The sequence below is a fragment of the Salarias fasciatus genome, chromosome 22 (assembly GCF_902148845.1).
Source record: "Salarias fasciatus chromosome 22, fSalaFa1.1, whole genome shotgun sequence".
Taxonomy (NCBI): domain Eukaryota; kingdom Metazoa; phylum Chordata; class Actinopteri; order Blenniiformes; family Blenniidae; genus Salarias; species Salarias fasciatus.
The window spans coordinates 11,648,966-11,672,927 of record NC_043765.1 but is presented as its reverse complement, the minus strand read 5'-3'; the positions used below and the strand labels follow the sequence as shown (position 1 = coordinate 11,672,927).

Genomic DNA, 23,962 nt, shown 5'->3' with positions numbered 1-23,962 from the left:
ATCAGGGCAGGATACACCCTGGACAGGTGACCAGTCCATCATAGGATAAGCTACACAAAGACAGACAGTAACATGCACACAATCACACCTATAGGGCAATTTAAGGTCACCAATTTACCTCACGGGCATTTTTTTTGGAAGGAAACCAGAGTACCCAGAGGAAACCCACATAAACAGGAAGAACATGCGAACCGCACACAGAAAGGTGTCACCAGTATTTGAACTTATGACCTCTTGCTGTGAAGTGAGTGTTAAATCCACTCCACCAGTCCTTCACTTATAAACAGCTGAATTTTCTCAGGAGTATTATACTATTTATCATAAAGTCTTTCTGATTTGCTAATGTTTGTGTTTCGATCCTCCTGATTGGATGTCATGTTTAGCTGCAGCTTAATTTCATTTTATGCTCACAGCTATTGATACTCCAAACAACTTCCATTTCCTTACCATGTTATAATAAACAACAAAAAAAAGAAGATCATATACATCCAGTATAACTCCTATTCATTTTTCAATTGTAACATGCATGCAAGACAAGCTCTCAGTGATAATTCAGTAACATTATCCATTACTGAATGGACAAATGGACAAAAAAAGACAGATTGAATCAATCATTGTTTTTATTCAGTTTAGACAATAAACATGTTCAATGTATTAATTTGGAAAAAGGCTTATTTGGAATCATTCAAACATCCTCCAGGACCTCAAATCCCTGCTGGTATTCAAACCAGTCCAGGGGCGTGCTGGATTTAATGCTGGGTCTGTCTTTCAGCAGGTTGTAGTATTCTGCCAGTCTGGGGTAACGTTCAGCAGAAAGCCTAAAGAGTATATAGAGGGTCATACATCACATCCACGAAAAAAACAAACAAACCTATTTTAAAATAAAGACTGAACAAATACCCACCCGAAACGAAAAGCAAATGCGACGCTTGGAAACACAACCACGTCAGCTAAGGAGAAGTCTCCTGCAAGGTAAGAGCTCTCAGCCACCTGCAGGTACAAAGCACATGGCAGATGAACACTGTGTGTGTGTGTGTGTGTGTGTGTGTGTGTGTGTGTGTGTGTGTGTGTGTGTGTGTGTGTGTGTGTGTACTTGCATTTTGCAGGTAACCCTCCCAGAGTTTCAGTTCAGTGGTCAGAGCTTCCTTGTGCCTTTTCAGAGCAGAGTCATGTCTCTCATCTTCAGGGACCAGCCACTTGTAGTAAATTACCCAATCTGTAAATAAGAACATCAGTTACTACATACATTGCCGACTATCACCGCCGCAGATCAGTGGGAAAGAGGTTGCGAAATAGAATCAGAATTATTTTATCTATTTTGAAAAGTCGATCAGGTGGAAATGACCTCTCCCGCCAAACATCTTACGTCAGGAAGACGTGCAGATCAGGTCATTATTGGGTCGGTCAGTCAAAGACCATATCGAGACGTCCACAGAACGTACAAAATGGATCCAAGATTCAGACGTCAGTATTGGACCTCATTTAGACGTGAAAGTTACGTTCACATTCGTACCTGATCTGGACATCTGCGAAGGACCACATCTAGACGTCAGAAGAATGTACAAAATAGGTCCAAGATTCAGACCTTTTTTGACATCATAATGACCCAGCTGGCATTCAACAAACCTTAAATGTTGAAATTTAGTTGAAATAATGTCAGTTGATGAAAAACGTTAATTCAACGTCAAAACAATGCTGACACTAAATGGTTGAAGTTGTGTCGTAAACTCACTGTGGATTCAACATTGAAATATCAACATTTTTAAGATGTACACGCAATCTTCAGTATTTTTAAAATAATGACTTCTAAAAATTTTGCTGAAATATGTCAGCTGAAAAACGTTATTTCAACATCCAGACACGTTGATAAATTTACCATTGAAAACGTGTTTATGTGAATGTTAACCCCTGCCTTGTATTTCTTTTACTTTAAGTCTGCTTGTTTTCATTGTCTCGTAAAGATAGAATTATGTCTAATAAAAGAGCCATCCAAGCAGTTAAATTTAGTACGTAATTTCATCAAATTGTGAACTTGGTGAAACACAAAACAAACATCTTTAAAACCACCACTTTGTTTTGTGTGTATTGCACTATAATTCAAGTAGTTTTCTGCAAACTAATGGTCAGCCTCCCATTTACAGATTACAGGTAAGGCTGAGGATCGCTGAACAGTAAGTCATGAGTTCAAATCCCGTGTTTCACCGGTCTGTAATGAAATGCTAAATTGACTGAAAGAATATGCCTGAACCTCAAATGCAAGCTCGGTGGTCAATTTAATTTTTAATTTGATGCACTTTTGCTGCTATACTGCTCAGTTTAACTAAAACCAACTCTGCATTGGAGGTCGGAACGACGTCAGATTCGGACCTCCATACGACGTCAAAAAAAAAGACTAAAAACTTTCATTCTGCACCTACAGCAGACCTGATTTGAAGGTCAAACAATTACGTTGATTAGACATTATTTCAACGTTACATTGTGCAGTGGGCTATTGTCCAAGACGGCAGCAGTTTTTCTAAAACTTTTGAAAGTGACAGAAAGCAAGGAAACAGAAACAGACATTAACAGCAAACAAACAAATTCTGAAAGACTTCTGCAAAACATGGACTTATCTTTTACATCATAATGTTCAGGATTGGGAGAATCCATGGAAGGCAATCAAAACATCTGTCAGTCAGAGACAGGCCTCCATCATGTGGTGGTACATTAAGTTCAAAATTGGCTTCGGATAACGGCTCAAGGTGACGTGAGGGGGGTTAGATTAAAGTCAGACCTCGGACTGATGCGCCCGTATTGCAGTGCTAAGGAAAACAACAGAAATGCCACAGTGACTGGACAAGAAAGGTCCAGCACATTGCCATGAATCTTACCAAGTTTGTCGTAGAAGGTGAGACCCTCGAACATGCGCTGGTACATCAGTGCTTGTTCTTTGGGGTTCTCCGGGATCAGTCTGGTTCCCTGGGATTTAAACTGGCTCTGCAATGAAGAGAAAACAGTGCATACAGTTAAGTGACACCAGTGTTGGTTTGAGTTGAACTGCAGGGATTTTCTTTGGTTTGATGGTGCAACATCCTCACCTCCAAGTAAAGACAGGCTGCAAAGGACTCGTTCACAATGATGTCTCCATGTTTGAAAGTGGGGAACTGAAAATTCATGCAAGAGTATAGATTATTCACAGGCTACCAGATGATCTGATTTAATGCCAAAGCTTCCAACTTTCCATAATCAACATAACTATTTCAGACTTCATGGCTTTAAAACGATATAATTGTCTACCACTTAAAAACCAACTTCCTGTTCTGATCCAGTACTTATTTAGCTGCTGTATTTGCTACACAGAAGGGACATTATTTCTACCACTGTAGATAGCAAATAGAGCCTTAACAAAAACGAAAATAATACATGAAGTTTGTAAAAAAAAAACATCTTCAGTATTCAAATAAATTCCTTATTTAAAAAAAAAAAAAACTTTTTGAATCGAAGCCGAATTGCGCAAGTCGTGTCTGTAATTAGACATCAAAAAGAATTAAGATTCTAAGTATAAGTATTCCTGCATAAATTATAAAAATGTTTAAAAGTGTGGATTGTTTGCTGGAGTTTGGCCTGCCGACGGAGGGAACCGCCTACTTGTCCGCGCGGGTTCAGAGCCAACACCTCCTCGGACTTGTGCTCTTTATTTTCGAAGGAGAGCAGCTTCTGGTGGTATCCCTGCAGATTCTTCTCCTCCAGGGTGATCATGACCCTCCAGCAGGGCGGAGAGCCGGAGCACCACAACAGAGTCATGCTTTCGGCCATGGTTTGGTTGCTGTTCTCTCGATTCCTGCAGGAAGTTCACGCGGGGACACGGGAATAGACCCCGTCTGCACGCAGCAAAAGTGAACGGACCGCGTTACGGTTTAAGTGGTGTATGTGTTGAATGGTGACAGTTCCTGGAGCGTCCTTTGCAGTAACGAGGGACCTAGAGGAAGTTAGCACCAATTAATTTGGAAACTACTTCATCCGAAACATTGGCTGGTTCCTTCCACACGGATTTCTAAAGCTTTAAAACCTTTAATACCAATGCATAGTGACTACTACCGGTTTGAAGATGATATTGTAATAAAAATATTTACTTTCTACCTTTTATTTGGAACAATGTAACAGGTTGTTTAACATTTTTTTCCAGTGTATTTCATCTTGTATTTTTTCATCCTCATCAATAATCACTGATTTCTTCATTTCTGTCTTTCAATCCTCCTGGTCAGATGTCATTCAGTTGCAGTCAAATTTTATCTTTGCACTTTTGCACTTGCAACTCTAAAGAATGACTTTATTTCCTTAAAATGTTCTAATGAACAGGGGGTCTTCTGTCTGGTATGATTTCACTTTTCTCTGAACTTAAGTCATTTTTAAACAGTTAAACATTCAATATGTTCTCTTATGTTTTATTACAGTCAAACCAAAGTTTATTCATGAGGCACTTTTTGCACAAAATAATGTTAAAAGTTAAAAACAATCCTCTATTTTAACTTCCATTCCTTATCTCTTCATGAAGAAATACAAAAAACAGACTGAATCAATCACTTTTTTTTTTAATTAATTTCAGATGATAAGCATGTGTTCAGTGCATTAATTTGTACAAATGCTCATTTAGAACTTTTCAAACATCTTTCAGGGCCTCAAATCCCAGCTCACTCTCGAACCACTTCGGGGGCCAGGTGGCTTTGATGCTGGGTCGATCCTTCAGCAGGTTGTAGTATTTGGCCAGTTTGGGGTAACGTTCAGGAGACAGCCTAAAGAGAAGACACAAGACCATCCGTCAAATAAAAAAAAAAAAAAAAAAAAAAAAAATCTATCTTCAATTAAAGACTGAACAAATACTCACCCGAAGGCAAAAGCATATGCAGCGTTTGGAAATCCAATTACATCGGCTAAAGAGAAGGGTCCTGCAAGGTAGGAGCCCTCAGCCACCTGCAGGGAGAAGGCATATGGCAGATGAACATGGGGTGTGTGTGTGTGTGTGTGTGTGTGTGTGTGTGTGTTCGTGTGCTTACATTTTCCAGATATCCTTCCCAGAGTTTGAGTTCAGTGGTCAGAGCGTCCCTGTGTCTCTGCAGACCAGCCTCGTGTCTCTCACCTTCGGGGACCATATAATTGTAGTAGGCTGCCCAATCTGAAAATATGAACATCAATCACGTCACATATTACCAACTTACTGCATCGGAATACTGCATCCAAATCCCACTTACAGGGTGTACAGAATTATGAGGCAAGTGAGTATTTTGACCACATCATCCTCTTTATGCATGTTGTCCTACTCCAAGCGTATAGGCTTGAAAGCCTATAAAAACCGATTAAGCATATCAGGTGATGTGCACCTCTGTAATGAGAAGGGGTGTGGTCTAACGACATCAACACCCTATATCAGGTCAGCATAATTATTAGGGAACTTCCTTTCCTTTGGCAAAATGGGTCAGAAGAGAAATTTGACTGACTCCAAAAAGTCAAAAATAGTGAGATGTCAGGACGCAGCACTCTTGAAATTGCCACAAGCTTTTGAGGCGTGATCATCGAACAATCAAGCGTTTCATTCAAAATAGTCAACAGGGTCGCAAGAAGCATGTTGAAAAACCAAGGCACAAAATAACTGCCCATGAACTGAGGAAGCTCTAGTGTGAAGCTGCCAAGATGCCACTTGCCACCAGTTTTGCCGTATTTCAGAGCAGCAACATCACTGGAGTGCCAACAAGCACAAGGTGTGCAATACTCAGGGACATGGCCAAGGTAAAGAAGGCTGAAACACGACCACCACTGAACAGGACACACAAGATAAAACTTCAAGACTGAGCCAAGAAATGACAAGACTGATTTTTCTAAGGTTTTATGGCCTGATGAAACGAGAGTGAGTCTTGATGGGCCTGTGGCTGGATCAGTAAAGGGCTGAGAGCTCCACTCCGACTCAGATTCCAGCAAGATGGAGGTGGGGTACTGGTATGGGCTGGTATCATTAAACATGAGCTTGTGGGACCTTTTCAGGTTGAGGATGGAGTCAAGCTCAACTCCCAGTCCTACTGCCGGTTTCTGGAAGACACCTTCTTCAAGCAGTGGTACAGGAAGAAGTCGGCATCGTTCAATAAAAGCATGATTGTCATGCAGGACAATGCTCCATCACATGCATCCAAGTACTCCCCTGTGTGGCTGGTTAGAAAAAGGTCTAAAAGAAAAACAATAATGACATGGCCTAATTGTTCACTTGATCTGAATCCAATAATCAAAATGACCTCTGTTGTCCAAGATGGCAGCAGTTTTTCCTCATATTTTTGCCTTTTTTTTCAGATTTGTGCTTTGGGGACTTAGACACTGAGGATGTTCAATTAATCTTTTCAAAGTGATTGAAAACAACAATGAAACAGAAACATTCATGAACCACATGAAGCTGGGTGACATAGAAATGTCAAATGACACGAATGTAAGCGTACATTTTGCAAAAAAATGGCGTCATCCTGACATGCCACAGTGGCCTGTTCGATCGAACCTTAAGAACAGAAACCTGTAAAACAATTTGATAGATTTCTGAGAACCTTATCTTTAACATCTTAATTTTCAGGATTGTTAGTATTAATGGAAGTCAGGTACTAATTTTCTCGGTGAGGACCAGGCCCTCCATCATGCGCTGGTACACCATTGCTTGCTTTGCAGGATCGTCAGGAATCAGCTTGGTTCCCTGAGACTTGAACTGATTCTGACACAGTAGGGAGAAAGAGAGAGAAAAAAAGTATTACTATCGTCAAGCAAATTGTACGACGATCTACATTTTCTTCATTTACCTCAAGGTATAAGCATGCTCCGGTTGACTGGTTCAGTATGATGTCTCCGTGTTTGAAGGCAGGAAGCTGAAAGAAAGAAAATGTGTTGATGAACTCAATAAGGAGACGGAGATGATTATCAGACTTCAACAGGGTTGGGATCAATACACCTATTCTTTAAAAACATTTCCTACACCTGCACTATGAAACAAGGCAGACAGAATCATAAAGATGCACTCACAAACTGTAAACATTAAGAAGATGAACATTGATGTGAAAAAGTTCCCATGTTTATCTGCATTGTCATGATTCTGGTTCATACAAACCTATAAATCTGATGCTTCCTTCTTTGTTTGCTGACTATATGGAAATACCACATGGGCTCACTGTTTCCAGCCTACTTTTTAATAAATGTCACGTATTTCTATGTAATGTGAACATGCAAAAGCACAGTGTGAATCCTGAATTAATTTACTGTCTGTAATTAAACTGCATTGAACCAGGAGAACATCAGTAACTTTTATCATTTTCCACTTCTGATATCATTATTTGCTAGAATAAACACAATCAATTGTTTTCTATTTAGACTTTGATTGGACTTCTTGTCTCCTACCTCTCCTCTGGGGTTGATCTCCAAGACTTCCTGAGATTTGTGCTCATTCTTCTCAAAGGAGATCAGCTTGTGTCTGTAGCCCTGCAGTTTCTTCTCCTCCAACGCGAGCATGACACGCCAGCAGGGACCAGATCCCGACCCCCACAGTAGACTCATCGACTCGGCCATGGCTGCAGAAGTTTTCACGCACGATCCTCACAGCAAAATGCTTCAAACCCTGCTGGTGAGCTGCTTTTTATAGCTTACAGCACCGCATTAATCCAAAGGTGGATCAGCAGAGCAGCGATCAATAGCACCAAAGTTCAATTCCATTAATGATCTGACCCAAAGGTGACGTGAGGGGGGTTTGATTAAAGTCAAAGTTCAGCCTGATGTGCCCGTGTTCCCAGTGCCAAGGAAAACAATAGAAATGCCACAGTGGCTGCACCTGAAGGGTGCAGTATATTGCCACGAATCTTACAAAGTTTGCTGTACAAGGTGAAGAAGGCGAGATCCTCCAACATGCGCTGGTAGATCATTGCTTGTTCTTTGGGGTTCTCCAGGATCAGTCTGGTCCCCTGGGACTTAAACTGGCTCTGCAATGAAGAGAAAACACAGTGAATGCAGTTAGTGATACCACTGTTGGTTTGAGTTGAACTACAGTGATTTTCTTTGGTTTGATGGAGGAATATCGTCACCTCCAAGTAAAGACAGGCTGCACTCGTTCACAATGATGTCTCCATGTTTGAACGTGGACAGCTGAAAATTTATGGAAGAAGTGTAGATTCTTCACAGGCTACCAGATATGATTCAGTGCCAAGGCTTCCAACTTTCCATCTTTAACATAACTATTCAGATTTGATGGCCTGAAAACGATATACACACGTGGACAAAATTGTTGTTTAATGAAAGAAAAATTCACAGTGGTCAGAGAAACAACTTGAATCTGACAAAAGTAGTAATAAATAAAAATTCTATGAAATGGAACCCATGATCGTCAGGCATTGCTTTTCTACCATGCTTCAACAGAATTATTAAGAAAAAATAAACTAATGAAACAAGCCTGGACAAAAATGATGGTACCCTTAACCCTTATTTAGTTGCACAACCTTTTGAGGCAATCACTGCAATCAAACGATTCCTATAACTGTCAATGAGACTTTTGCACCTTTCAGCTTAAAGCAGCCCCAGAACATATCAGAGCCTCCTCCATGTTTCACAGTAGGGACAGTGTTCTTTTCTGCTTCATTTTTTGTTCTGCTTCATTTTTCCTTCTGTGAACGTAGAGCTGATGTGTCTTGGCAAAAACTTCCATTTTTGTCTCGTCTGTCCATAGGACATTCTCCCAGAAGCTTTTTGGCTTGTCAACATGTAGTTTGGTAAATTCCAGCCTGTTTTTTTTTTTTTTATGATTTGTTTTTAACAACGGTGTCCTCCTTGGTTGTCTCCCATAAAGTCCAATTTTGTTCAAACAGCGATGGATGGTGCGATCCGACACTGATGTTCCTTGAGCTTGAGGTTCACATTTAATCTCTTTAGAAGTTTTTCTGGGCTCTTTTGTTACCATTCGTATCGTCTCTTTGATTTGTCATCAATTTTTCCTCCTGCGGCCACGTCCAGGAAAGTTGGATACAGTCCCATGAATCTTGAATTTCTGAATATGTGCAACTGTAGTCACCTGCTTGGAGATGGTCTTATAGCCTTTACCTTTAACATGCTTGTCTATAATTTTCTTTCTAATTTCCTGAGACAACTCTTTCCTTTGCTTCCTCTGGTCCATGTTGAGTGTGGTCCACTTCATGTCAAAAAGCACAGTGACTACCTGTCGCCCTATATATGAGCCCACTGACTGATTACAAGATTGTAGACACCTGTGTTGCTAATTAGTGGATACACCTTGGACTGACATGTCTCTTTGGTCACATTACTTTAAGTCTTTTCTAGGTGTACCATCATTTTTGTCCAGGCCTGTTTCTTGAGTTTATTTTTTTTTTTAAATCTGCTGAAGCATGGTTGAAAAGCAATACCTGACTTTCATTAATTAAATTTCATAGAATATCTTTTATTATTACTTTCGTCTGATTCAAGTTATTTCTCTGTTTCTCTGACCACTGTGAATTTTTCTTTCATTAAACAAAGCGTACCAACAATTTTGTCCACGTGTGCAATTATCTACTATTTAAAGAAACAAAACAAAACAAAACACTGCTATCAACACATCCTTCTTGTTTTGAAAGTGTGACCCCCCCCCCCCCCCATCAACAGTTATTCAGACCTTCCTATTATGATCCAGTGCCTATTCAGCTGTTGTATTTTGATTTTCAACAACGAAAGGGACATTATTTCTACCACTGTTTCACTCCAGACATTTTAAGTAAGTGAAATAGAAACCTCTGAAAAACGCTGCAAAACATTTTTTTGGTACAACTTTAATTTTCTATTCATACAAGAGAAGCACACTTTAATTGTCTCAAATTATAAGAAGTCATTCAGAAAACTGAGTGTCATTATTTTTAGAAGATTGCTAAAGTTTATTATCCAGGTAAATAAATTAACAGTTCTTCTTCTAGATGTTACAACTAAATAGAGCCTTAAAGTTAGGGTAGACGATGTTGTCCAAAAGCACTTTTAGTCATACTGAGTGAAATGCTCCTTGCCCCCTGGGAGAAGTCAATAAATTATGTGTACGGAAAAAGGTGCGGAAAAAATCTGACCACTGTAGCGGCCAAAGGACAGTAAAAACTCCGACCAATCGGAAGGCGCGGACCGCTCTTCAGGAACCAATCAAATCCCTTCGCCGTTCTACCAGCCCCCTGCGCGTACATTCAATGGCGTGCACTGGTCCTGGTTCAGTGCGCGCACACGTTGCCAAGGCGCTCTCGGCTGGCGTGAAAAATAGAACGAAGCGGAGCGGGCGCGCTGCGCTCTTGTGCGCGTTGTGTGCGGGCAGTCAGAAAGGTTAATAACATTGGAGGCAATCACAAACTCCGTGCGAGTGGTGCGCGCGACGCTTCCGCGTCCTGTGTGTTCGCTGCCAACGGGAGCTCCTCCTATGGGGTGGAAGCTGGGCGGAGCCTTGGGGAGATGCTACATTCGTGCTACATGCTAGTTTTCCAAGATCGTCGACCCTAGCTTTAACAAAGAAAAAAACTAAACTAAACGATGCATTAAGTTTGGAAAAAAAAAAAATCATCTTCAGTATTCATACCCTTATAATAAAAAAAAAAAGTTTTTGTGTTTTTGAATCAAAGCCGAATTACGCAATTCATGTCTGTAGTTACACATCAAGAAGAATTAAGATTCTACGTATAAGTATTCCCTTCAGAAATTATAAAAATGTTTAAAAGTGTGGATTGTTTGCTGGAGTTTGGCCTGCCGAAGGAGGGAACCGCCAACTTGTCCGCGCGGGTTCAGAGCCAACACCTCCTCGGACTTGTGCTCTTTATTTTCGAAGAAGAGCAGCTTCTGGTGGTATCCCTGCAGGTTCTTCTCCTCCAGGGTGATCATGACCCTCCAGCAGGGCGGAGAGCCGGAGCACCAAAACAGTCATGCTCTCAGCCATGGTTTGGTTGCTGTTCTCTCGATTCCTGCGGGAAGTTCACGCGGGGACTGGACGAACAGTCTGCATGCAGCAAATATGAACGGATCGCGTTACAAAAATGTATTTTTTTACCTTTTGTTTTGAACAACGTTACAGATTGTTCGACACAATTTTTCCACTGTATGTCATCTTGTATTTTTACAACCTCATCAATTACGTTAATTGCTGATTTCTTCATTTCTGTCTATCAATCCTCCTGGTCAGATGTCCTGTTCAGTTGCAGTCCAATTTTGTTTTTTGTAATGAACAGGGGGTCTTGTATCTGGTATGCCAACACCTATTTCACTTTTCTCTGAACTTCAGTCATTTTATAACAGTTAAACATTCAACTTGTTTTCTTATGTTTTATTACAGTCAAATCAAAGTTTATTCATGAAGCACTTTTTGCACAAAATAATGTTAAATGTTAAAAAAAATCCTCTATTTTAACTTCCATTCCTTATCTCTTCATGAAGAAATACAAAAAATACAGACTGAATCAATCACTTTTTTTTTGTTTTATTAATTTCAGACGATAAGCATGTGTTCAGTGCATTAATTTGGACAAATGCTCATTTAGAACTTTTCAAATGTCTTTCAGGGCCTCAAATCCCATCTCGGTCTCAAACCACTTCGGGGGCCAGGTGGCTTTGATGCTGGGTCGATCCTTCAGCAGGTTGTAGTATTTGGCCAGTTTGGGGTAACGTTCAGGAGACAGCCTAAAGGGAAGACACAAGACCATCCGTCACATCAACAAAAAAAAATAAAAAACTATCTTCAATTAAAGACTGAACAAATACCCACCCGAAAGCAAAAGCATATGCAGCATTTGGAAATCCAATCACATCAGCTAAAGAGAAGGGTCCTGCAAGGTAGGAGCCCTCAGCCACCTGCAGGGAGAAGGCACATGGCAGATGAACACGGTGTGTGTGTGTGTGTGTGTGTGTGTGTGTGTGTGTGTGTGTGTGTGTGTGTGTGTGTGTGCGTGTGTGTGTGCGTGTGTGTGTGTGCGCGCTTACATTTTCCAGGTATCCTTCCCAGAGTTTGAGCTCAGTGGTCAGAGCGTCCCTGTTTCTCTGCAGGGCAGACTCATGTCTCTCACCTTCGGGGACCAGATACTTGTAGTAGGATACCCCATCTGAAAATATCAACATCACTTACAACATATATTACTGACTTACTGCATCATAAACTGCATCCAACTCCCACTTACAGGGTGTGCAGAATTATGAGGCAAATGAGTATTTTCACCACATCGTCCTCTTTATGCATGTTGTGCTACTACAAGCGTATTGGCTTGAAAACCTACTACCGATTAAGCATATCAGGTGATGTGCACCTCTGTAATGAGAAGGGGTGTGGTCTAATGACATCAACACCCTATGTCAGGTCAGCATAATTATTAGGCAACTTCCTTTCCTTTGGCAAAATGGGTCAGAAGAGAAATTTGACAGACTCCAAAAAGTCAAAAATAGTGAGATGTCTTGCAGAGGGATGCAGCACTCTTGAAATTGCCACAAGCTATGTGAGGTTGATGTTTTTCGACTTTACAAGTGCCTTCGATACCATCCAGCCTCAGCTACTGAAGGGGAAGCTTGAGAGGATGGGAGTGGATCCTCTCTTTGTTCGCTGGATCCATAACTATCTGAGTTTGAGGTCCCAATATGTCCGGTTCGGGCAGTGTGTATCTGGGACCCTGATGAGCAACACTGGTGCACCGCAGGGGACTGTACTATCTCCCTTTCTCTTCACACTGTACACTGCTGACTTTACTCATAGATCTGCTGCGTGTCAAGTGCAGAAGTATTCAGATGACACTGCAATTGTCGCTTGTGTGAAGGGTAGGGATGAAAACGAGTACAGGGAGCTCATCGCGGGATTCACCACCTGGAACAGGGACAATAGTCTTATTCTGAACACCTCTAAGACAAAGGGGATGATCATTGACTTTGGCAGGAAGCCCTCTCATCAACCTGTCATCATCAACGGAGAGAGTATTGAGGTTGTTCACACCTACAAATACTTGGGTGTGCACCTTGACCACAAACTGGATTGGTTGAAGCAGGCTCGGGCCCTGTATAAGAAAGGACAGAGCCGGCTGTTTTTCCTGAGGAGACTTAAATCCTTGGACGTGTGTGGTGACATGCTGTACATTTTCTACCAGTCTGTTGTGGCAAGTGCTGTTTTCTTTGGGATTGTCCGTTGGGGTGGCAGTATGACAAAAAGAGACAGCAATCGGCTGGACAGACTGATGAGGAAGTGTGCATCTGTGATGGGGAGGAAGGTGGACTCTGCTGGAGCAGTCTTGGAGAGGAGGATGAGGGCCCTAATGCAGGGTATCTTGAGGAACCCCAAACATTTACTGCACGACACAGTTGCAGCTCAAAAGAGTGACTGGAGTAACAGGCTCCTGTCACTGCGCTGCAGAACTGAGCACTTCAAGAGGTCGTTCATCCCCTCAGCAATCAGGCTGCATAACAGATGTGCCTGAGTACACTGTGAGCACTTAATTTTACTGTTGTTATTGATTTGCGTGCAAATGATTTGTGTGTGCTGCTGGACACCTGAATTTCTCCCTCGGGAGATTAATAAAGTTTTTATCTATCTATCTATCTGTCTATCTATCTTCAAGCTTTTGAGGCGTGATCATCGAACAATCAAGCATTTCATTCAAAATAGTCAACAGGGTTGCAAGAAGCGTGTTGAAAAACCAAGGCGCAAAATAACTACCCATAAACGGAGGAATATCAAGCGTGAAGCTGCCAAGATGCCACTTGCCACCAGTTTTGCCGTATTTCAGAGCTGCAACATCACTGGAGTGCCAACAAGCACAAGGTGTGCAATACTCAGGGACATGGCCAAGGTAAGGAAGGCTGAAACACGACCACCACTGAACAAGACACACAAGATAAAATGTGAACTTTTCTGGTTGAGGATGCAGTCAAGCTCAACTCCCTGTCCTTCTGCCAGTTTCTGGAAGACACCTTCTTCAAGCTGTGGTACAGGAAGCAGTCGGCATCGTTTTTTTTTTTTTTTTTTTTCCAGATTTGTGACTTGGGGACATAGAAAATGAGGATATTCAATTACTCTTTTCAAAGTGATTGAAAATAACAAAGAAACAGAAACTTTCATTAACCACATAAATGTCAAACAGCACTAATGTAAGTATACATTTTGCAAAAAAAAAAAAAAAAAAAAAAAAGGCGTCATCCTGACATGCCACAGTGGCCTGTTCCATCAAACCTTAAGAACAGAACTTTGTAAAACAATTTGATAGATTTCTGAGAACTGTATCTTTAACATCTTAATGTTAGGATTGTTAGTATTCATAGAAGTCAGGTACCAATTTTCTCGTTGAGGACCAGGCCCTCCATCATTCGCTGGTACATCATTGCTTGCTTTGCAGGATCGTCAGGAATCAGCTTGGTTCCCTGAGACTTGAACTGATTCTGACACAGTAGAGAGAGAGAGAGAGAGAGAGAGAGAGAGAGAGAGAGAGAGAGAGAGAGAGAGAGAGAGAGAGAGAGAGAGAGAGAGAGTATTATTATCTTCAAGCAAATTGTACGACGATCCACATTTTCTTCATTTACCTCAAGGTATAAGCATGCTGCGGTCGACTGGTTCACTATGATGTCTCCGTATTTGAAGGCAGGAACCTGAAAGAAAGAAAATATGATGCTGAACTCATAAGGAGACGAAGATGATTAACAGACTTCAACAGGGTTGGGATCAATACACCTATTCTTTAAAAACATTTCCTACACCTGCCCTATGAAACAAAGCAGACAGAATCATAAAGATGCACTCACAAACTGTAAACATTAAAGAGCTGAACATTGATGTGAAAAAGTTCCCATGTTTATCTGCATTGTCATGATTCTGGTTCATTCAAACCTATAAATCTGATGCTTCCTTCTTTGTTTGCTGACTATATGGAAATACCACATGGGCTGACTGTTTTCAGCCTACTTTTTAATAAATGTCATGTATTTCTATATAATGTGAACATGTAAAAGCACAGTGTGAATCCTGATTTAATTTACTGTCTGTAATTAAACTGCATTGAACCAGGAGAACATCAGTAACTTTTATAATTTTCCCCTTCTGATATCACTATTCATTAGAATGAGCAACACAATTAATTGTTAACTGTTCAAACAGACTTTGATTGGACTTCTTGTCTCCTACCTCTCCTCTGGGGTTGATCTCCAAGACTTCCTGAGATTTTTGCTCATTCTTCTCAAAGGAGATCAGCTTGTGTCTGTAACCCTGCAAGTTCTTCTCCTCCAGCGTGAGCATGACACGCCAGCAGGGACTAGATCCCGAACCCCACAGCAGACTCATCGACTCGGCCATGGCTGCAGAAGTTTTCACGCACGATCCTCACAGCAAAGTGCTTCAAGCACTGCAGGTGAGCTGCTCTTTTTATAGTTCACAGCACCGCATTAATCCAAAGGTGGATCAGCAGAGGCGCAGTCAGTGGCACCAAAGTTCACTTTTATTCATGATGTGAGCCGAAGGTGACGTGAGAGGGGTTTGATTAAAGTCAAAGTTCAGCCTGATGTGCCCGTGTTCCCAGTGCCAAGGAAAACAATAGAAATGCCACAGTGGCTGCACCTGAAGGGTGCAGTACATTGCCACGAATCTTACAAAGTTTTCTGTGGAAGGTGAGACCCTCCAACATGCACTGGTACATCACTGCTTGTTCTTTGGGGTTCTCTGGGATCAGTCTGGTTCCCTGGGACTTAAACTGGCTCTACAATGAAGAGAAAACAGTGAATACAGTTGAAGTGAGACCAGTGTTGGTTTCAGTTGTGATTTTCTTTGGTTTGATGGAGGAATATCGTCACCTCCAAGTAAAGACTGGCTGCATAGGTTTCGTTCACGATGATGTCTCCATGTTTGAACTTAGGGAACTGAAAATTTATGCAAGACGTATAGATTCTTCATAGGCTACCAGATATGATTCAAAGCCAAAGCTTCCAACTTTCCATCATTAACATAACAACTATTCAGATTTGATGGCCTTAAAACGATATACACACGTGGACAAAATTGTTGGTATCCTTCGTTTAATGAAAGAAAAATTCACAGTGGTCAGAGAAACAACTTGAATCTGACAAAAGTAGTAATAAATAAAAATTCTATGAAATGTAACCCATGATTGTCAGGAAAAAAAAAAAAAAAAAACTCATGAAACAGGCCTGGACAAAAATGATGGTACCGTTAACTTAATATTTAGTTGCACAACCTTTTGAGGCAATCACTGCAATAAAACGATTGCTGTAACTGTCAATGACTCTTCTGCACCTTTCAACTTTAAGCAGCCCCAGAACATAACAGAGCCTCCTCCATGTTTCACAGTGGGGACAGTGTTTTTTTCTTGATATGCTTCATTTTTCCTTCTGTGAACATAGAGCTGATGTGCCATGGCAAAATCTTCCATCTTTGTCTCATCTGTCCATAGGACATTCTCCCAGAAGCTTTGTGGCTTAATTGTCAACATGTCGTTTGGCAAATTCCAGTCTGGCTTTTTTTATGATTTGTTTTTAACAATGGTCCTCTCCCATGAAGTCCAATTTGGTTCAAACGATGACGGATGGTGCGATCTGACACTGATGTTCCTGGAGCTTGAAGTTCACATTTAATCTCTTTAGAAGTTTTTGTTACCATTTGTATTATCCGTCTCTTTGATTTGTCATCAATTTGCCTCCTGCGGCCATGTCCAAGAAGGTTGGCTACAGTCCCATGAATCTTGAAATTCTGAATAATATGTGCAGCTGTAGTCACAGGAAAATCAAACTGCTTGGAGATGGTCTTATAGCCTTTACCTTTAACATGCTTGTCTATAATTTTCTTTCTAATCTCCTGAGACAACTCTTTCCATTGCTTCCTCTGGTCCATGTTGATTGTGGCACACCTTATGTCACCAAAAAGCACAATGACTTCCTGTCACTGTCACTACCTGCATGCGCAGTGCTCCGCGGAAGGATATACCAGAGCACAGCAGTAGAAGCATAGACTCAGCCGCTGTGCGCCTGGTATATCCTTCCGCAGCGCACTATGCTTGTGCAGATCTGTGTGTGTGAAAACACTATTTTAAGGGATTGAAAAGAAAACACGTCTTTTAAAAAGTTTTATAACCATTCGGATTTACTTTGCGTGCTAATACGCCATCCTCTGGACCACAGGGAGTATTTTGTCCAATTTCTCAGTCTGGCTCTGTCTCCACTTCACCTGCCGTAGTTGAGCTAAGCTAACTACGATGCTAACAATTGTTAGCCAGACACTGGACGAACGGACACCAAAAAGGTATTTATGAGCTTATCTCACTTTGTAAATGATAGGGATAGGGCGTGGGTCCAAAATCTTCGGAGTATTCTTTTAACAAAGAAAAAAACAAAACGAAATAATGCATTAAGTTTGTAAAAAAAAAAAAAAAAAATCATCTTCAGTATTCATGCCCTTATAATAATAATAAAAAAAAGTTTTTGTGCTTTTGAATTGGAGCCGAATTACACAATTCATGTCTGTAGTTACACATCAAGAAGAATTAGGATTCTACGTAAAAGTATTCCTGCTCAAATGATAAAAATGTGAATTGTTTGCTGGAGTTTGGCCTGCTGATGGAGGGAACCGCCTACTTGTCCGCGCAGGTTCAGAGCCAACACCTCCTCGGACTTGTGCTCTTTATTTTCGAAGGAGAGCAGCTTCTGGTGGTATCCCTGCAGATTCTTCTCCTCCAGGGTGATCATGACCCTCCAGCAGGGCGGAGAGCCGGAACACCACAACAGAGTCATGCTTTCGGCCATTGTTTGGTTGCTGTTCTCTCGATTCCTGCAGGAAGTTCACACAAGGACACGGGAATGGACCCAAAGTCTGCATGCAGCAAATATGAACGGGCCGCGTTCCGGTTCACGTGGTGTCTGTGTTAACTGGTGACCCAGTTCCTGGAGCGTCCCTTGCATTAACGAGGGACCTAGAGGAGGTTGACACTAATTAATTGGAAAACTACTTCATCCGAAACACTGGCTGTTTACTTCCACACGGATTTACAAAGCTTTCAAACCTTTAATACCAATGTACAGTGACTACCACTGGTTTGAAGATGATATTGTGATAAAAACATGTACTTTCTGCCTTTTCTTTTGAACAATGTAACAGGTTGTTTACAATTTTTCCATTGTATTTCATCTTGTATTTTTCCAACCTCATCAACTAATTGCTGATTTCTTCATTTCTGTCTTTCAGGCCTCCTGGTCAGATGTCATGTTCAGTTGCAGTCTAATTTTGTTTTTGCACGCAGCACTTGCAACACTAAAGAATGACTTTATTTATTTAAAATGTTTAATAATTTCAGACAATAAGCATGTGTTCATTGCATTCATTTGGACAAATGCTCCTTTAGAACTTTTCAAAAGTCTTTCAATCCCTGCCCGCTCTCGAGGTACTTCGGGGGCCAGGTGGCTTTGATGCTGGGTCGATCCTTCAGCAGGTTGTAGTATTTGGCCATTTTGGGGTAACGTTCAGGAGACAGCCTAAAGGGAAGACACAACACCATCCGTCACATCCACAAAACAACAACAACAACAATCTATCTTCAAATAAAAACTGAACAAATACCCACCCGAAGTGAAAAGCATATGCGGCGTTCGGAAATCCAACCACATCGGCTAAAGAGAAGGGTCCTGCAAGGTAGGAGCCCTCAGCCACCTGCAGGGAGAAGACACATGGCAGGTGAACATGGGGTGTGTGTGTGTGTGTGTGTGTGTGTGTGTGTGTATGCGTTTTCCTATCCTTGTGGGGACCAAATATCCCCACAAGGATAGGAAAACCTGGCACGATGTGCCTTGTGGGGACCTTTTTCCGGTCCTAACGAGGGGAAACAGTGTTTTCTTGACCATGTTGTTGTTACAGAAAAAAGTAAAAGTGCAAAAACATTTCTTTAGGGTTAGGCATTGTTGTGGTTTGGGTTAGGATTAGGATAAGGGTCAGGGTTAGAGGCTAGTAAATGCATTATGCCAATGAGTGTCCTCACAAGGATAGAAATACAAACCTGTGTGTGTGTGTGTGTGTGTGTGTGTGTGTACTTGTACAGCTATAGTTGTGAGGACCATGGGTTTATAACCTTACAAGTGAGAACAATTTTGGAAAGTGAGGACATTTTTGCCAGTACTGACTTTTCAACATACTTTTTTTTACCTTTTTGAGGTCAAGACTTTATTTTTGGTTGAGGGTAACAATTAGGTTTAGGTTAGGTTTAGGGTACAGGTCAGGGTTCGGCATTAATTTTTGATGGTTAGGGTTCGGGGTTTGAAATGAATGGGAGTCAATGGAAGGTCCCCACAAGAATAGCCACACCTTGTGTGTTTGTGTGTGTGTGTGTGTGTGTGTGTGTGTGTGTGTTCTTGTATTTCTATCCTTGTTGGGGCCAAATGTCCCCACAAGGATAGCAAAACGTGGAACGACGTGCCTTGTGGGGACCTTTTTCCGGTCCTAAGTAGGAGAAACAGTGTTTTCTTGACCATGTTGTTGTTACTGAAAAAAGTAAAAGTGCAAAAACATTTCTTTAGGGTTAGGCTTTATTGTGGTGTGGGTTAGGGTTAGGGTAAGGGTCAGGGTTAGGGGCTAGACATGAATGGGAGTCAATGGAAGGTCCCCACAAGGATAGAAATACAAGACTGAGCGTGTGTGTGTGTGTGTGTGTGTGTCTATACTTACATTTTCGAAGTAACCTTCCCAGAGTTTGAGTTCAGTGGTCAGAGCGTCCCTGTGTCTCTGCTGGGCAGCCTCGTGTCTCTCACCTTCAGGGACCAGAAACTCATAGTGGACTACCCAATCTGAAAGTAAATAAACATCATTGACTACAGTACATATATTACTGACTTACTGCATCATAAACTGCATCCAACTCCCACTTACAGGGTGTGCAGAATTATGAGGCAAATGAGTATTTTGACCACATCATCCTCTTTATGCATGTTGTCCTACTCCAAGCGTATTGGCTTGAAAGCCTACTACCGATTAAGCATATCAGGTGATGTGCACCTCTGTAATGAGAAGGGGTGTGGTCTAATAACATCAACACCCTATATCAGGTCAGCATAATTATTAGGCAACTTCTTTTCCTTTGGCAAAATGGGTCAGAAGAGAAATTTGACAGACTTCAAAAAGTCAAAAATAGTGAGATGTCTTGCAGAGGGATGCAGCACTCTTAAAATTGCCACAAGCTTTCGAGGCGTGATCATCAAACAACCAAGCGTTTCATTCAAAATAGTCAACAGGGTCGCAAGAAGCGTGTTGAAAAAACAAGGCACAAAATAACTGCCCATGAACTGAGGAAACTCAAGCGTGAAGCTGCCAAGATGCCACATGCCACCAGTTTTGCCGTATTTCAGAACAACAACATCACTGGAGTGCCAAAAAGCACAACGTGTGCAATACTCAGGGACATGGCCAAGGTAAGGAAGGCTGAAACACAACCACCACTGAACAAGTCACACAAGATAAAACGTCAAGACTGAGTAGAGAAATATCATAAGACTGATTTTTCTGAGGTTTTATGGCCTGATGAAATGAGAGTGAGTCTTGATGGGTCCGTGGCTGGATCAGTAAAGGGCAGAGAGCTCCACTCCGACTCAGACACCAGCAAGATCAATCAATCAATCAATCAAATTTTATTTCTAAAGCGCCTTCCAACTGCCAAACGGAGCACAAGGCGCTTAACAGAGTAAAACAAAATAAATAAGTAAAAACACTTTAAGACACAAAGTACTAAAAGGGGCTAAACATCAAACGCTAAATGAAAAAGGTGCGTTTTCAGATGACATTTAAAAAGATGGATTTAAAAAGCAAGATGGAGGTGGGGTACTGGTATGGGCTGGTATCATCAAACATGAGCTTGTGGGAACTTTTCGAGTTGAGGATGGAGTCAAGCTCAACTCCCAGTCCTACTGCCAGTTTCTGGAAGACACCTTCTTCAAGCTGTGGTACAGGAAGAAGTCGGCATCGTTCAAGAAAAACATGATCTTCATGCAGGATAATGTTTCAACACATGCGTCCAAGTACTCCACTGCGTGGCTGGTTAGAAAAGGTCTAGAAGAAGAAAAAATAATGACATGGCCTAATTGTTCACCTGATCTGAACCCCATAGAGAACCTGTGGTCCTCATCAAATGTGAGCTCTACAGGGAGGGAAAGCAGTACACCTCTCTGAACAGTGTCTGGGAGGCTGTGGTTGCTGCTGCGCGCATTGTTGATTGTGAACAGATCAAGACACTGACAGGCTCTATGGATGGCAGGGTTTTGAGTGTTCCCACAAAGAAAGGTGGTTATATTGGTCACAGATTGTTTTTGTTTTGTTTTTGAATGCCAGAAATGTATATTTGTACATTTTGAGTTGTTGGTTTCAGTCGTGAAAATAAATAAGTGAAATGGGTGTATATTTGTTTTTTGTTAAGTTGCCTAATAATTATGCACAGTAATAGTTACCTGCACACACAGATACTAAGATGCTGAAACTAAAAAAAAACCCACTACAACTTTCAAAAATATTCAGCTTTGATATTTGTGAGTCTTTTGAGTTCATTGAGAACATGGTTGTTGTTCAATCATAAAATTATTCCTCAAAAATACAACTTGCCTAATAATTCTGCACACCTTGTATTTCATGTATTTTGAGAAGTCAATCAGCTCAAAATGACCTCTGTTGTCCAAGATGGCAGCAGTTTTTCTCATTTTTGCCATATTTTTTTCCAGATTTGTCCTTTGAGGACTGAGGATATTCAATTAATCTTTTCAAACTGATGGAAAATATCAATCAAACAGGCATTAAACACAGAAATGACCCTGGATGAAAAATAAATGTCAAATAACACTAATGTAATTATACATTTTGCAAAAAAGCAGAAACTTGTAAAACAATTTGATAGATTTCTGACAACTGTATCTTTAACATCTTAATGTTCTGGATTGTTAGTATTCATGGAAGTCAGTTACTAAGTTTTTCGGTGAGGCCCAGGCCCTCTATCATGCGCTGGTACATCATTGCTTGCTTTGCAGGATCGTCAGGGATCAGCTTGGTTCCCTGAGACTTGAACTGATTCTGACACAGTAGAGAGAGAGAAAAAAAAGTATTACTATCTTCAAGCAAATTGTACGACGCTCCACATTTTCTTCATTTACCTCAAGGTATAAGCATGCTGCGGCCGACTGGTTCAGTACGATGTCTCCGTATTTGAAGACAGGAACCTGAAAGAAAGACAATCTGATGATGATCTCAATGAGGAGACGAGCATGATTATCAGACTTCAACAGCGTTGGGATCAATACACCTATTCTTTAAAAATATTTCCTACACCTGCACTATGAAACAAGGCAGACAGAATAAATGATTGATAAATGATGAATGAAAGTTACAATGATCATAAAGATGTACTTACAAACTGTAAAGAATTAAAGACATGGACATTAATGAAAAAGTTCCCCATGTTTATGTACATTGTCGTGATTCTGGTTCACACAAATCTATAAATCTGATGCTTCCATCTTTGTTTGCTAACTATATGGAAATACCACATGGGCTGACTGTTTTCATCCTACTTTTTAATAAAAGTCATATATTTCTATATAATGTAAACATGCAAAAGCACAGTGTGAATCCTGAATTAATTTACTGTCTGTGATTGAACTGCATTGAACCAAACTAAACTGAACCAGGAGAACATCAGTAACTTTTATCATTTTCCCCTTCTGATATCATTATTTGCTAGAATAAACACAGTCAACTGTGAACTGTTTAGACTTTGATTGGACTTCTTGTCTCTTACCTGCCCTCTGGGGTTGAGCTCCAGGACTTCCTGAGATTTGTGCTCGTTCTTCTCAAAGGAGATCAGCTTGTGTCTGTAGCCCTGCAGGTTCTTCTCCTCCAGTGTGAGCATGACACGCCAGCAGGGACAGGATCCAGCCCCCGACAGCAGACTCATCGACTCGGCCATGGCTGCAGAAGTTTACACGCACGATCCTCACAGCAAAGTGCTTCAAACCCTGCAGGAGAGTTGCTCTTTTTATCGTTTACAGCACCGCATTAATCCAAAGGTGGATCAGCAGAGACACCAAAGTCCACTTCTATTCTAAGCCAAAGGTGGCGTCAGGGGGGTTTGATTAAAGTCAAAGTTCAGTTTGATGGGCCCATGTTACTACTAGTACTAAGGAAAACAATAGAAATGCCACAGTGGCTGCATCTGAAGGATGCAGTCTGGTTCCCTGGGACTTAAACTGGCTCTGCAAATGAAGAGAAAACAGTGAATACAGTTAAAGTGATACCACTGTTGGTTTGTGTTGAACTGCAGTGATTTTCTTTGGTTTGATGGAGGAATATCCTCACCTCTAAGTAAAGACAGGCTGCATAGGTCTCGTTCACGATGATGTCTCCATGTTTGAACGTGGGGAACTGAAAATTTATACAAGAAGTGTAGATTATTCACAGGCTACCGGATGTGATTCAATGCCAAAGCTTCCAACTTTCCATCATTCACAATAAATTTTCAGACTTGATGGCCTTAAAATGATATACACACGTGGACAAAATTACTGGTACCCTTTTTTCAAAGAAAAATCCACAGTGGTCAGAGAAACAACCTGAATCTGATAAAAGTAGTAATAAATAAAAATCCTATGAAATTTAACCCACGAAAGTCAGACATTGCTTTTCAACCATGCTTCAACAGAATTGTTTCAAAAAAAAAACAAAAAAAAACTCATGAAACAAGCCTGGACAAAAATTATGGTACCCTTGACTTAATATTTGAATGCACAACCTTTTGAGGCAATCACTGCAGTCAATCGATTCCTGTAACTGTCAATGAGACTTCTGCACCTTCCAGGAGGTATTTTGGCCCACTCCTCATGAGCAAACTGCTCCAGTTGCCTCATGTTGGAAGGGTGCCTTTTCCACACGGCATGTTTCAGCTCCTTCCAAAGATGTTCGATAGGATTTAGCTCAGGG

At 41.1% G+C, this 23,962-nt stretch overlaps 4 protein-coding genes and 1 pseudogene across 4 annotated transcripts; all 5 read right to left on the bottom strand.

Annotated features, from left to right (window-relative positions):
* Positions 1 to 588: 588 nt before the first annotated feature.
* On the bottom strand, positions 589 to 3,882 carry LOC115380913 (glutathione S-transferase A-like). The gene is made up of 6 exons (XM_030082214.1): positions 3,628 to 3,882; positions 3,078 to 3,143; positions 2,871 to 2,976; positions 1,098 to 1,216; positions 905 to 990; positions 589 to 818 (listed from the first exon to the last, which is right to left on the bottom strand). The coding sequence occupies exons 1-6, from the start codon at positions 3,793 to 3,795 to the stop codon at positions 686 to 688; spliced, it is 678 nt and encodes a 225-aa protein (XP_029938074.1). The 5' UTR covers positions 3,796 to 3,882; the 3' UTR covers positions 589 to 685.
* Positions 3,883 to 4,639: 757 nt separating this feature from the next.
* LOC115380916 (glutathione S-transferase A-like) lies at positions 4,640 to 7,566 on the bottom strand. Its single transcript, XM_030082217.1, has 6 exons — positions 7,399 to 7,566; positions 6,807 to 6,872; positions 6,616 to 6,721; positions 5,034 to 5,152; positions 4,865 to 4,950; positions 4,640 to 4,772 (listed from the first exon to the last, which is right to left on the bottom strand). The coding sequence occupies exons 1-6, from the start codon at positions 7,564 to 7,566 to the stop codon at positions 4,640 to 4,642; spliced, it is 678 nt and encodes a 225-aa protein (XP_029938077.1).
* Positions 7,567 to 7,761: 195 nt separating this feature from the next.
* LOC115409766 (glutathione S-transferase A-like) lies at positions 7,762 to 10,939 on the bottom strand (annotated as a pseudogene).
* A 604-nt stretch (positions 10,940 to 11,543) lies between these two features.
* On the bottom strand, positions 11,544 to 15,313 carry LOC115380917 (glutathione S-transferase A-like). Its single transcript, XM_030082218.1, has 6 exons — positions 15,146 to 15,313; positions 14,548 to 14,613; positions 14,301 to 14,406; positions 11,977 to 12,095; positions 11,762 to 11,847; positions 11,544 to 11,676 (listed from the first exon to the last, which is right to left on the bottom strand). Exons 1-6 carry the CDS (start codon positions 15,311 to 15,313, stop codon positions 11,544 to 11,546), a joined length of 678 nt encoding a protein of 225 aa, XP_029938078.1.
* A 3,058-nt stretch (positions 15,314 to 18,371) lies between these two features.
* LOC115380918 (glutathione S-transferase A-like) lies at positions 18,372 to 22,952 on the bottom strand. Its single transcript, XM_030082219.1, has 6 exons — positions 22,785 to 22,952; positions 22,141 to 22,206; positions 21,955 to 22,060; positions 19,679 to 19,797; positions 18,585 to 18,670; positions 18,372 to 18,495 (listed from the first exon to the last, which is right to left on the bottom strand). The coding sequence occupies exons 1-6, from the start codon at positions 22,950 to 22,952 to the stop codon at positions 18,372 to 18,374; spliced, it is 669 nt and encodes a 222-aa protein (XP_029938079.1).
* Positions 22,953 to 23,962: the final 1,010 nt, after the last annotated feature.